Here is a 13530-nt window from a genome sequence, read left to right as displayed (position 1 = left end):
CCTAACTTGCTGACAGCAAATTTAAACGACCGTAATAATTTATTTTCAGCGTCTGAAATATTGATTTAGTTTGTTTTTTGTTTTCTTTTTGGCTCCTGATATTAGTCAACTACTATTTGTCAATGTTGAACTAATAATGAATCTAAGAACAGCTATTTGTCACGGTTGTCCAGCGTCAACCGTGGGGATGTGAGGAAGGAGGAGCCAGGCACGGAGCTCTGAATGCAAGCAGTGCGTTTATTTACAGTGAATGGAAAATAACAATAAATCCGCAGTGCGTTCCCGACTCCCGTGAAATGTCCTCTTCCCAGTGCTAGTGTTCCTTGTCTCCGCTCCTCAGTGTCTGAGCACCCCGTGCTCGCTGCCCTCTCGTCTCCACGCTTCTCCTGGGGAGATAACAAACAGGCAGCCGTAAGACACATACAATGCGGCAGACTATCCGTACTGACTGGCCGAGAGACTAACGTGAAGTCACGCAATGATCCAGCGTCAGAGAGAGCGCCACCGCATTCTTAAGTAGCTCCTCCAACAAGGCTTGATCAGCTGTGTGATGGTCTTCAGGTGTGGCCAACCACCTGGCAGGGCCACACCCACCAGGCCTGAAGGTGCCTGTAAACAGGTGCTCTCAGAAACTCCGGCATCCACACACACACACACACACACAGATACAGGGAGAAGGAGGGACAGCACACTAAAAACACACATGTCCATAACTGCTGGGTCGTTTAGACTCCTGAGCTGTGCACGAGGGGTCGACCACCCACTGGAAGGCCGGGCACTCGTTTTCAACCGTAATATACCTGATGTGCTCAGGTAACCTGTAGCGCCATGAAACCTCTGTCACACCAGGGCGCATAAAAAATGATGCTTTAAGAGACTGATGGAATCGGGCAGCAGGGAAAACATCCACAAAATGCTACTTTCAGTTTTTAAGTAGAGTCATTACATGCTTGTTAAAAGCAAACTCTCATATAGTTTTTAATGTGCTTCTTTCATTACAATGACTAGATAAAGAATGTGGCCCTGTCTCTATTTAACACTGGCTACCCCAAAATGTTTCCAAACCTTCAACCGTAACTTTCACTGAGAGATTTTTAGATACGGTTATTGAAGCTGTGGGGTTAATTTTTTAAGTAACACGAGACGAGAGGCAGCAGCATACACACAGAGCATCAGTGATAGAAAGCTAGGCTAACATAGGGTAGCTACCTGTTCAAGGAGAAACATGTATAGGCCCATCTCAAGTGCCAGTGAACATCTAAATGATTCAGGGAAGACTTTGGAGAAAGTGCTGTGGGGAGATGAAACGAAATTATGTGGCTTTAACTGACCTTTTGAAATAGGAGTGTGATGCAAAAAATAGCATCCCTGCAGTCAAGCAGAGAGATGGAAACATTATGATGTGGGCTACAGGACGACTTAGTCGGGGTTCCAAGCAGTCAGGAAATGTGACATCGTCAGACTGCAGGCCACGGATTGGCTTTTGTCTTTCACTAAAATCAAAACTGCAGTTTTTTTAAAACCCTGCAACAAGGCAAATAGCTGCACAACACCGTGGTTTCCAAGTGTGACAAAAAGCCACAGATACATCATCGCTGCGACGTCTTCCTTTGTTGTGGCATTCGTGTTGCTCATAAATGACAACATGGACATCGGGCCGCTTTGCTGTAATGACCCCACGCACATTAGGTGGTACTTGATTGTAATGGAAAATGAGTCACAGCAAGCTGATCTGAGTATGTACTAATGGAGAAGTGCTATAAGATCACGGAGTGGTCTAGTCAGTCTCCAGACATCAGTACTGTAGAAAATCTGTGGAGGGAGCTGAAGTTTCAACTTTCCAAGTGGCAGTCAAGAAACTTACAGGATTTAGAGAGTTTCTGTAAGGAGCAGAGGGTTAATGTTTGTGTGTCCTCACTGTAAAGACTGCAGGTTACTGGAGCGTGTCGTGTCATGTTTCCTGTTGCTCTGAGGTGCGTCCAACAAATACACAAATCATTTACCACTAATAATAACACCTCCCCCACTTAAGTGTGTTCAACAGGAAGCTAAAGACTGGTGCTGTTAAAGTGTTCAAAAAACAGCAGGAGCTCGGTGTGAGGCCACAGTGGGCCAAAAAACACAAGATGACCTCCAGCAAGGACAAAATGTATCTGGACGTCTCTGTGAGCATCTGTCTCACTGTGTAAGTGTAGCACAGTGTCTGTGTGTGCATGGCTGGGCAAGAGAAACAGCACAACTGAAAGCCAGCACTCAGACGAGGACCCGGTGCATCGTCTGTCTCATCTCAGCCAGTTTACTTACAAACTCTTTAAGTTTGAATTTTAAAGCCGACAATGTGCACAGGGCAGTGATATTTAAAATGAAGGTAAACTATTCCAATCTCTGCAGCCCCAATTGTGTATCACACACACACTAAGTTCTCCTCCTGCCTTCAGCCCAACCGTTGAGCGCGATGACAAATAGAGCCGCAGAATTTTGCTGCTGTGTAATTAAATTGAGACGTGGGGTCAAAATTCCCACCTAGATTGAGTGAGATGAAATAGAAATCGGCTCTCCTCTAACTGACTTTATAGAAATAATTACAGAAGCTGCATTTATAACTGTTATTAAATAACAGCAGCACACGAGAACTAAAGTGTAATCCCAGCACATTTCGCTTCGCTTGCACTGATTCTTTAGAGATGACGACCGTGGTGGGTAATTAAGGGCAAACAATATACAAGTGGCGTGAAAAATGGAGGCTGCATTACCTTTCCAAAGCTTCCTTTCCCGATGGCCCGCAGTATCTGGAAGTGGTCAAAGTTTACTGTGGAGAAAATGAGAAGCAGTTAGTGAGAACGTGTCAGTTTGAGCTGAGCTATAAAACAGGGAACATGACATGTACAGCACTGTGCAAAAGTCTTGAGCCATCCCTCATTTGCTTCCAGGGATCCGGACTTCCCTGTAATCTTTAAAGTGGTATTAAGGAATAGCTCTCCAGGCTTTTTAAAGTGTTTCTGATTTTTAATCCAGGGCTTGTATTTGACCACTTTTTGTCTGTTAAGACCCTTCACACTAATCTCTGAAACATTCAAACATAAACAGACACCTAAGTCACGGAAAGGACCAGAAAACTTAACAAAGAACCAATTTTAAATTGTATCTGTACACATTTACTTGCAGCCTATTGCAAAAAAACAAAAGCCCACATCATTTGTTCTCACTTCTTTAGTTGAAGAATGCAGTTAATAACACCGTTAACACAGACTGACCTGGCAAAACACGAAAAAATAAGGGGGTGGTTCAAGACTTTTGCTCGGTACTGTATGACAAATGCAAATGTGCACTTCACAATGTATCGCTGCACTTCGGCAGTACTGTGAAGATCAAATGTTTTTTCCTTCCCGATGCATGTGAAAGGTTAAGACTTACATCTCCAAATGTACTGGAACTGATTTGAACCAGAGGACTCAGCCACACTGTTACTATGTACTGCATAAACACGTTTACCGATGAAGGTAAATCAGACGCTGTCCTGACTGTGTGGCTAAATTTTGTGCTGAAAGCATCAAATCAATTGAATATGATTAACTTGCTATGAGAGGTTTTTACTCCAAGTGTGACTTTTTCTGGCTTCATACACCTTTCAGGGTCAAATTCAAGCACTTTGTAAGCACGTTTAATGTCCATTTTCAACATTTTCCAGCACATTACCATAAAAAGGATGCATATTTCACTTCGCATCACCTGAGTAAGACCACGTGAAAGGCCAAATTAATAAGTCTTCTCATCAGATATTGATGCTTCTTTCTTATGTGACACAAAAAACAGGAGGAGACAGATCTTTGCTTGTGTTGTTTTTTAAGTTCATTCATTCAAAACTAACTGTAAGACGCTTAACTACATTGCAGTCTGTGTTATTGTTGTAGACCTAATTATCACCTTTAAAGTGTTTGTGCTAATAACATCATGTAGAGTAAGACAGGCATAGAGAACAGCACTGACTGGGAGAGGCTTTGAACACATGACATACTCAGATCAATTCAACACTTTAGACTTTAAAAATGCACAAGCGTCTTTCAAAAACCCATTTATTTAATCTATCATCATTGATATTATTATGTACAGTTAGAATGTACTGTTCATCTCCCTTAAATAAACAGGCAGCCTTAAAGTGTGAAATAGTCACTTGTCTACTGTCTCAGTGGCTGATAGTGCCCCACAGGCCTCAATGTCAGCTCGAAGCCATTATGTTTCAATTGTTTAATGATAAACAGATTTTGAATGAAAGCGAGGAAACTTCGCTAGCACAAAAAAGTGCCTATTCTTTCTTCCCATATGGTTCAGTCATATTACCGTCATTTCCCCCTAAGCTGTTCCCAAAGACACCAGGTTAATACTTGAAAAGGCTGCAGCGATACACAAAAATATCATCAATATTCTGTTTACTTGGTGACAACGTCGCTTTTAGCCTTCAATCAGAAAGCCTGACGTTGGCTAGTTAAGCATCGGGCTAACGTTTAACGCTTTCACTTGAGGGAAGTAACTCGTATTACTGCTACTGCTGTGTAATCTTGGTTCAATTCACAGCATATTCTACAAGTTACCCTGCAATAACTAACTGTTAGAATAGCGCCACCGTATTGTATCGCACTGAGTGCACTTCAATCCTTTATCCCGCGAGTTTGCTAGCTAGCAAAATAATAATACCAATTTTAAACAAATAACATGTGTAACGTACACACTCGAGAAAATTATTTACTAGTACTTACGCAACTCCCCCGTTGTGAAAACGTACAAATCCTTCTTGTATTTTTCGTTTTCCAGCAAACACTCATTAAAACGGCCTCCAGGCACATTAGCGCACTCACCCCCGACTGATCAGGGAGGGGGTGGGGGGTCACACATTGAAACAGACTAACGTGCAGAGGTACAGCCCAGGCAGACAAATGTTGCTTTTAGACTTTGCGACTCTTTTATTTCTCTATCTGATAAGAAAACTATTCAATCAGATAGTTCTTTGTGGTGAATGAAATACGGTTACAGTTTCAAGAAGTTTTAAGCACCAAATCCGAAATCCAAGCACTGCAATATTAAAATCCAATTCAATTTCTTGTTTGCTCCGAAATCTACGACATGACTATATACAGAAAAGCTTGACGTGGTATGCAAAAAAAACCCCGAAGACAATACAAATACAAATACATGAACAAAAAATGTTTTAACTGTCAGTTATGTCATTTTAAAATTTTCCAAAACTAACATTTTCTTTGATTGACTGATATTAAATTGATTAGGGTCAAGTTTAGTGTGAACAATATTACACAAACAAGCACGTGTATGCGCATGCGCACATATTAGAATCACTTCCATCGCTTCTAATATGTGCGCATGCGCACATATTAGAACCCTTCCATCGCTTCTCATATGTGCGCATGCGCACATATTAGAATCGCTTCGATCGCTTGTGACGTGGTAACTTTGCTTTGATCCTTTCTGACGTCATAACTTTGCTTTGATCCGAAAACCTATAAATAGGAGCGCTCACCTGTTACTTTATGCTTAACGGACGTTGACCTGCAGCAACTAAAACCCTTTTGAGAAGATTTGAGAGCAATTTACGAGAGAAACCAAAACAAGTTCAGTTTTGTTTCTCACCAATTCACAGCGCAAACTTTACACCATGTCAGCCAACCCATCCTTCGGCTCAGATGAGCTTGGAATATCTAAAGGGACCATTTTGGGAGATCACCACATGGTGGAGGCTTTCCTTGGAGAAGGAAGCTTTGGTGTTGTAACCAGATGTCGCGATACAAAAAACAACAAAACTGTTGCTGTTAAAGTCAACAAGAGCGACCCTGAAATTCTGCTCCAGGCAAAACTGGAAATTTTCATCCTGGAGCAGCTACGACGCTTGGATCCAGACAGGTGCAACATCGTCGAATGGAACGGCTATTTCCTCGATGGAGAGCGCATTTGCCTGAATTTTGAACTCCTCGACCAAAGCCTGTCAGACTACATAGGGGACCGGAATAACCGAGGTCTCCCAATGAGAGAAATCAGGCCAATTTTGAATCAGCTCGCAAATGCTCTATTCCACCTGGGTTCTGTGGGAATAGTGCATGCTGACCTCAAACCTGTCAACATCATGGTTGTGAACCGCAGTGAGTCTCAAGTCAGAGTCAAACTTATAGACTTTGGCATCGCATGTAACACCTCTGCAGTGATTCCTGGTGACTGTGTGGGGACAATTGGTTATTGTGCACCTGAGATTATGCTTGGCACTCCATATGATGAAGCAATTGACATGTGGTCTCTAGGGCTGGTAGCTGTGGAGCTTGCTACAGGGGTGCCTCTCTATCCTGGGGAAGACGATTATGACGTTTTGAAATTCATAATTGAAACCCAGGGTCAGCTACCAGATCATCTCCTAGAGTCTGGCTTGTACACTGACAGCTATTTCATCGAGGATAACCACAAGGAACAGCGCTGGACATTTAAGACCCCAGAACAATTTCAATACGAGACAGATTATCGATCCAAGGAAACTCGATCGATAAAACTTAAGTGTCTCGATGACCTCGAACAACTGCTGAAAGTTAGGCGAGGACTGGAAAATGGCCAAACATTATTTGTAAGGCTAATCAAAGAAATGTTGGCCTTGGATGCAAATCAGCGCATAACACCCTCGGAGGTTCTGAAGCATCCCTTTTTCAACCCTGGCCTCTCAAGGAGAACCCCCTGCACTGACATGAATAGTACAGGGGGAGAACTCCTTGTGCTCTCTCAGCAGCCTTCAAGCTGGAAAAGTCATGGATTGCAAAAATTCAGCTGCAGTTTCCAAAACTCAGTTGAATTTCCTCAAAAAGGAGACATCAACACCTCAGCCAACCCATCTGCCTCTGAAGATGATCTTCAAATAACGGAAGGGACCATTTTAGGAGATCACCACGTGGTAGAGGCTTTCCTTGGAGAAGGAGGCTTTGGTTTGGTAACCAGATGTCGCGATACAAAAAACAACAAAACCGTTGCTATTAAAGTCAACAAGAGCGACCCTGAAATTCTGCTCCAGGCAAAACTGGAAATTTTCATCCTGGAGCAGCTACGACGCTTGGATCCAGACAGGTGCAACATTGTGGAATGGAACGACTATTTCCTCGATGGACAGCGCATTTGCTTGAATTTCGAATTGCTCGACCAAAGCCTGTGGGACTACATTGGGGACCGGAATAACCGAGGTCTCCCAATGAGAGAACTCAGGCCAATTTTGCATCAGCTTGCAAATGCTCTGTTCCACCTGGGTTCTGTGGGAATAGTGCATGCTGACCTCAAACCTGGAAACATCATGGTGCTGAACCGCAGTGAGTCTCCCGTCAAAGTCAAACTCATAGACTTTGGCCTCGCATGTCCTGCTTCTGCAGTGATTCCTGGTGACCGTGTGGGGACAATTGGTTATTGTGCACCTGAGGTTATGCTTGGCATTCCATACGACGAAGCAATCGACATGTGGTCTCTGGGGCTGGTAGCTGTGGAGCTTGCTACAGGGGTGCCTCTCTATCCTGGGGAAGACGATTATGATGTTTTAAAATTCATAATTGAAACCCAGGGTCAGCTACCAGATCATCTCCTAGAGTCTGGCTTGTACACTGACTGCTACTTCATCGAGGATAACTACAACAAACAGCGCTGGACATTTAAGACCCAAGAACAATTTCAATACGAGACACATTATCGATCAAAGGAAACTCGATATATAAAACTTAAGTGTCTCGATGACCTCGAAAAACTGCTGAAAGTTAGGCGAGGACCGGAAAATGGCCAAACATTATTTGTAAGGCTAATCAAAGAAATGTTGGCCTTGGATGCAAATCTGCGCATAACACCCTCGGAGGTTCTGAAGCATCCCTTTTTCCACCCTGGCCTCTCAAGGAGAACCCCCTGCACTGACATGAATAGTACAGGGGGACAAAACCTTGTGTTCTCTCAGCAGCAATCATCGTTTGGGTGGCCAGAATTCTAGGGGAGCTAGAAATTCTTGTGGAAAAAAAGCCCAAAACAATAACATCAACAAAAAAAAGCAATGAATGTGGTCTTAAACTTGGGCACAATTTGGCTTGAAATCCATCAACTAATCTCTCAATATTCAAAGCGGAGCAGCAGACAACTTACCATCACATCAGTCCTTCAATCAGACCTACAACAAACGTCTTCAGTCTCTCACCCCAACCGGTCGCAGCAGATGGCCGCCCCGACCTGAGCCTGGCTCTGCCGGAGGTTTCTTCCTGTAAAAAGGGAGTTTTTCCTTCCCACTGTCGCCAAAGTGCTTGCTCATAGGGGGTCATATGATTGTTGGGTTCTCTGTATGTATTATTGTAGGGTCTACCTTACAATAATACATACAGCCTTGAAGTGACTGGTGATGTGATTTGCTGCTGAATCAATTCGGAACTAATTGGAAATCTGGATATTAATTAAATAAACCTGCTTTGAGCATCAATTAATTGTTGTTTGAAATTCTTTATAAATATATAAATATAGTGCCACTCTTCTACTGTTTAAATTGCAACTGTTTAAAACTGACTAATTTATTCATACACTTGAGCATAAACACATGCACAGTAAATGGCCTGTACTTGTACAGCGCTTTACTTAGTCCCCAAGGACCCCAAAGAGCTTTACACTACATTCAGTCATTCACACATTCACACACTGGTGATGGCAGCTACATTGTAGCCACAGCTGCCCTGGGGCGCACTGACAGAGGCGAGGCTGCCGGACACTGGCGCCACCGGGCCCTCTGACCACCACCAGTAGGCAACGGGTGAAGTGTCTTGCCCCGGGACACAACGACCGAGACTGTCGGAGGCGGGGCTCAATCTGGCAACCTTCCAATTACAGGATGAACTGCGAACTCTTGAGCCACGATTGACCTATATACACATATACTTTACAGTACTAGTCAGTGCTTACATACTAGTTCTTTTCCCTACTTTTTCATGCTTACTGGTACAAATGCCTGTTACTAGAGTTAAATGCTATCAATGTATTCTCACAGTTATGGAACTGTACAAATGCATACAAAATAACGCTCACGTAAACATAACTGTGCACTAGTTTGCCCTTATTGCTGCAGTTTGTTTCAAGTTGTTCTCTCTCTCTCTCTCTCTCTCTCTCTCACTCACACACACACACACACACACACACACACACACACACACACTCACTATGTAACGTTTCAGCAAAAAAATACCGCCCCTTCCCCCCACAGTGACACCACCACCACTAGTCTGCACAGCTGACATAAGGCAGCATGGATCCATCCTTTCATGCTATTTATGCCAAATTCTGACCCGACCATCTGCATGTCAGAGCAGAAATCAAGACTCATCAGACCAGGCAACATTTATCCAATCTTCTCATGTCAAATTTTGAGAACTGTAGCTTCAATTTCCTGTTCTTAGCTGACCAAAACGCTCTTCTGCATTCTTTGGTTGCAACAAATGGTTGTATGAGCTACGGTTGCCTTCCTATCAGACATTTTTCTCTGACCGTTGACATCAATAAGGCAGTTTTTCCAAGAGAACTGCCTTTCACTGGATATTTTCTCTTTTTTGTCACCGAAAAGGGTGTCTGTGTTACTTCTTGTCTTATATATATTGTCTCTGTTTTCCTCTGTCCTTTGTCAGAGTGCCTGTTCACCTACCCCCTGTGTCTCCATATTCCCAGTGTTCAAGGTTTCCAAGTGTTTTCCCAGTTTAGGTTGTCATGGTTGGTTCTGTTTGCTACTCAGCCAGAATAAACAGCTCGCTCTTTTTAAAAGTAGGCTCCAGAATGGATGATGGCATGTTCGCATGTCTTTATGCAACACTGAGTGTGCTGAACTAAAGGTAGGCCTAGTTTCATTTTCATGGTCATTATTATCAAGACAATGATTACGCCTTATTCTGATTATTTCTCCCTTTTGGAGGTGTAACGTTTACATGAGGGGTGTAGGAACATTTCCCCCTAAATATTTTTAGATAAACTTTTGCTAAAGTCACAGTTTTTGTCGTATTGATGATGCAGCTAGAATAAGTGCTTTTAAATAAAAGAATAACCATTCAAAGTGCTCAGTGGTGAAACTGTAACTCTTTCAGAGTTTGACAGCTGGACAAGTGATGCCGTATTTTAAGAAACATGAGATGAGTGCAGCATATTATCTGAACAGAGACCATTCAATGAGCAAGAATAAACACTGAAAGAGAAACACTTCACTGTTGATTATCATATGAAGTCTAATGAAAGCTGTTAATCTGTTAATATCCTGTTAATCTGCAAATACAGAACATGCGACTTTAAAGCATCCAGCAAAGTGATAACTGTCCTCTGCCCACTAAGTAGTGACTCTACAAAAGATTATTTTCAATATCATCTTTATATTATATTTAGTTATTCTCCAGCGCAACAATGTAAGGAGCTCTGTGATTGGTTAGGAAAGGACAGACTGGCCACCTGGATTTTTCTTCACTGCACATTGATCCATAGCTTTGCTCTGTAAAGGCTAACAAAGTGCTTTTGCTTTACAAAGACATTCAGCGTCGGTATTCACTCTTTTAAAATGCCACTGAACACTGGAGTGAAATGGAGCCCTGATCCTCAGAGTTTTATTGTTGCTAACATTTCTTATAGATAGCACAGATAGTGCCCCACTGCAGTAATCACTCATGTCTAGATATTCCTGTTAAAACGGAGTTTTTCCTCCCCACTGTTGCATAGCAAACCTAGCAAACACAAACTATTGTATAAAACGATCTAATTTAAACGAACAATCATATTGAAGCTTCAGACAGCCGTCATATGACAGTGAAACACTGCCATCTGCTGGACTCGAATAACAAAGACGCTGCTTTGACGGGTGAGGGAGTTTCAACAAGTCTGCAACGACTCAAGCATCAAACTACAGAACTATTGTAGCGGACATGGTGCTCTAATGACTGCTTCATTAACGCAGGTCAGAAAGGATCAAACATATCAATAAATTGTGAAATACAAAAAATTACTGTTTCACTGCACACACAAACCTTCTCTTATTAGCACAACACTGCCCAGGCCTCAGAGTGTATTCCATATAGACTATTAAACCTTAGCATGTTATTTTAATGTCTTACAGGTAAAACAGCCAAAAAGTAAAGTTAACTGTAATTTAAAATATTCAGCTGCAAAAATGCTTTTAGCAAATAATTTTTTATGACTGCTGCTAAAATTCAATACTAGATTTTTGCTGGTCTGATTAAAAGGTTAAATGTAGAAGTTTTGGGATAATATATTAATACTTCCAAAACAATAAAGTTGTTGTAGAGAATCTATGTTCATTATTGTTGCTCATCATGGAAAGACAAAGACATTACACCCTCCTACTCTCTGCACACAGTGGTCTGAGGGATCTTCCAGGATCGGGGATTTTATTTATTTTGTTCTTTTTCGGTCTTACTGGTTAGTAGGTGGTGATTTTCTACCTGTTGATCTCACATTTGGAACATGATTTGCTCTGGAGCAGATTAGGTTCAAAGCATGAGTTGACCTAGCATTATGTCTTGGATTACAAAAAAATCCCACATTAAATCTTGAAGTTAACCGGATAAGACAGCGTTGTGTTTCACAGTAAAGGCCTCAGAGAGTTGTTGCTAACCAAATTCCATCTTGTATGGCCACTCAGCATCTTATGATGTTTTGTAACCTGCCACTACAAAGAAGCAGTGAAACAGTTTCTGTTTTAGCGCACATACACTGTGTGCTGAACAGTATAAGGGCAATAAAGTGATGGTACAGAAATCTGCATCTGGTCAGAAGGAAAAGCACGCACGCTTGGAAGACTTGGCCAGATTTTTACAAAATTATTGGCTGACAGTGGACAGATGAAAGGATGTGGATGGTCACACCCTCGTGCAGTAAAGACGGCGTTCGGTTCATTGAATACACAAAACCAAACACACAAAAGACACAATAAGACAGCTGATCAGTTTGCTTCACTGACTCATCTTTTTTTTTTTTTTTTTTGCCTGTCCCGTTTGGATCTTTAGCCATCAGAATTGTTGTCTGAAGGCCAAGAAAGATGCCAAGCGGCTTTACTTTACCAATTGGATCATCACGGTCTTGCGTTTGGGCCATTTGATTGACCTTTATTATAATTATATATTTATTTGATTTGATTTTTGGTTGTTACAGATGGGACAGACATGACTGGGGGATAGGACAGGGAGAAAGAATGAAAGAAAGAGAGGGGGAGAAAAAAATAGAGGGGAGAAGAGACGGTGAGAAAGGGGGGAAGAAAAAAAGAAAAACAAACAAAACACCTGGATCACCTGTATGGAGATAAGAAAAAACAGAAGAGAAAACAAACAAGAAAGAGCAACATAATAAATATAGCACCATCACAATAAAACAGCTAACAGTAGATAACAGTAGATACCAAATATTAGATGTTATGTTACAGCACGCAAGATCGACAGCGCACAATGTGCTTTCAGGCAGCAGCCAAGAAAGGTGTAGTTTGTGTCTGTGAACACCTGTGTGCACACCTGTGTACACACCTGTGTGGATCAGCACGCTTGTATTCAAAAGGTTTCTCCATGTAACGATCTGCTAGGGAGTGTGGGGAGCCATAGCCCCGTCCCCCAGGGCATGAAGCAGGTATGGAGGAGATCCAGGCCCCAGACATCCAGAGGCCCCAGAGTACGAGGACCCGAGGAGGACCACCAGGGGGCCAACGTGCCACCCTCCTGGGAAGAGCTGAGGAGAGCCCCAAACGAGAGGTCACCCAGCAGCCACGGAGCAGAGGCCAGAGGGGGTTGCAGTGATGTGCCCGCGGGCTCTGCCAGCAGCCAGCTGTGCCAGAGAAGACCGGGTATCAGGCCGAGAGGCCTGAGGGCACCCGACCCCCCGTAAGGGGCCTAGCTGGGCCACAGGTGCCAGGCCCCGCCAATCGGCCACCAGGAGTGAGTCGGTACATACATGAGCGCCCCGCCCCAGACACCAAAACGAATAACAATAATGGATTGCATTTATATAGAGTTTTTCTAGGCACCCAAAGCGCTTTACAATTCCACTATTCATTCACTCTCACATTCATAAGACTGGTGGAGGCAAGCTACAGTTGTAGCCACAGCTGCCCTGGGGCAGACTGACAGAAGCGAGGCTTCCCAAATCCCTGAGCCACAGTCGCCCCCAGAACCACCAACACACCAACACCAGCCACCGGCAGGGAGCGTGCCGAGGGAGGAGAGGTCTCCACACCTCGGAGAGCCCGAGATGTCCCCAGAGAGGTGGAGTCTTACACCCAAGCTCCCCCGCTGACCCCAGTAGGCACCCCCACACTCTGGAACCCACCGGGGCAAGAGGGCCCAGGCCCATCCGGACCGGGACCCACAGCAGCAGCACCACCCGGCCCCACAGAGTCCGGGACAGCCCACCCGACCCCACTGCAGAGAAAAATGCACCCACCCCGTCATCCAATCTTCTCCCAGACTACACAAGACAATAGACACCCAGGTTGAGTCATTCTCCACCTCT

At 43.4% G+C, this 13530-nt stretch overlaps 1 protein-coding gene and 1 long non-coding RNA gene across 2 annotated transcripts; one reads left to right on the top strand and one right to left on the bottom strand.

The window, feature by feature from the left end:
* Positions 1 to 217: 217 nt before the first annotated feature.
* LOC146547945 (uncharacterized) lies at positions 218 to 2851 on the bottom strand. The gene is made up of 2 exons (XR_014890675.1): positions 2754 to 2851; positions 218 to 386 (listed from the first exon to the last, which is right to left on the bottom strand). It is a non-coding gene; the product is annotated as an uncharacterized LOC146547945 (long non-coding RNA).
* Positions 2852 to 5565: 2714 nt separating this feature from the next.
* On the top strand, positions 5566 to 8423 carry LOC146547944 (uncharacterized). Its single transcript, XM_085264312.1, has one exon. The coding sequence runs from the start codon at positions 5666 to 5668 to the stop codon at positions 8000 to 8002; it is 2337 nt and encodes a 778-aa protein (XP_085120438.1). The 5' UTR covers positions 5566 to 5665; the 3' UTR covers positions 8003 to 8423.
* Positions 8424 to 13530: the final 5107 nt, after the last annotated feature.

This window comes from Mchenga conophoros, linkage group LG23 (assembly GCF_057382185.1).
Source record: "Mchenga conophoros isolate Kocher_MC1m ecotype Shallow Benthic linkage group LG23, M_conophoros_male_GT1.1, whole genome shotgun sequence".
Taxonomy (NCBI): domain Eukaryota; kingdom Metazoa; phylum Chordata; class Actinopteri; order Cichliformes; family Cichlidae; genus Mchenga; species Mchenga conophoros.
The sequence above is the reverse complement of the archived record's forward strand: the minus strand, read 5'-3'. Positions and strand labels throughout refer to the sequence as shown.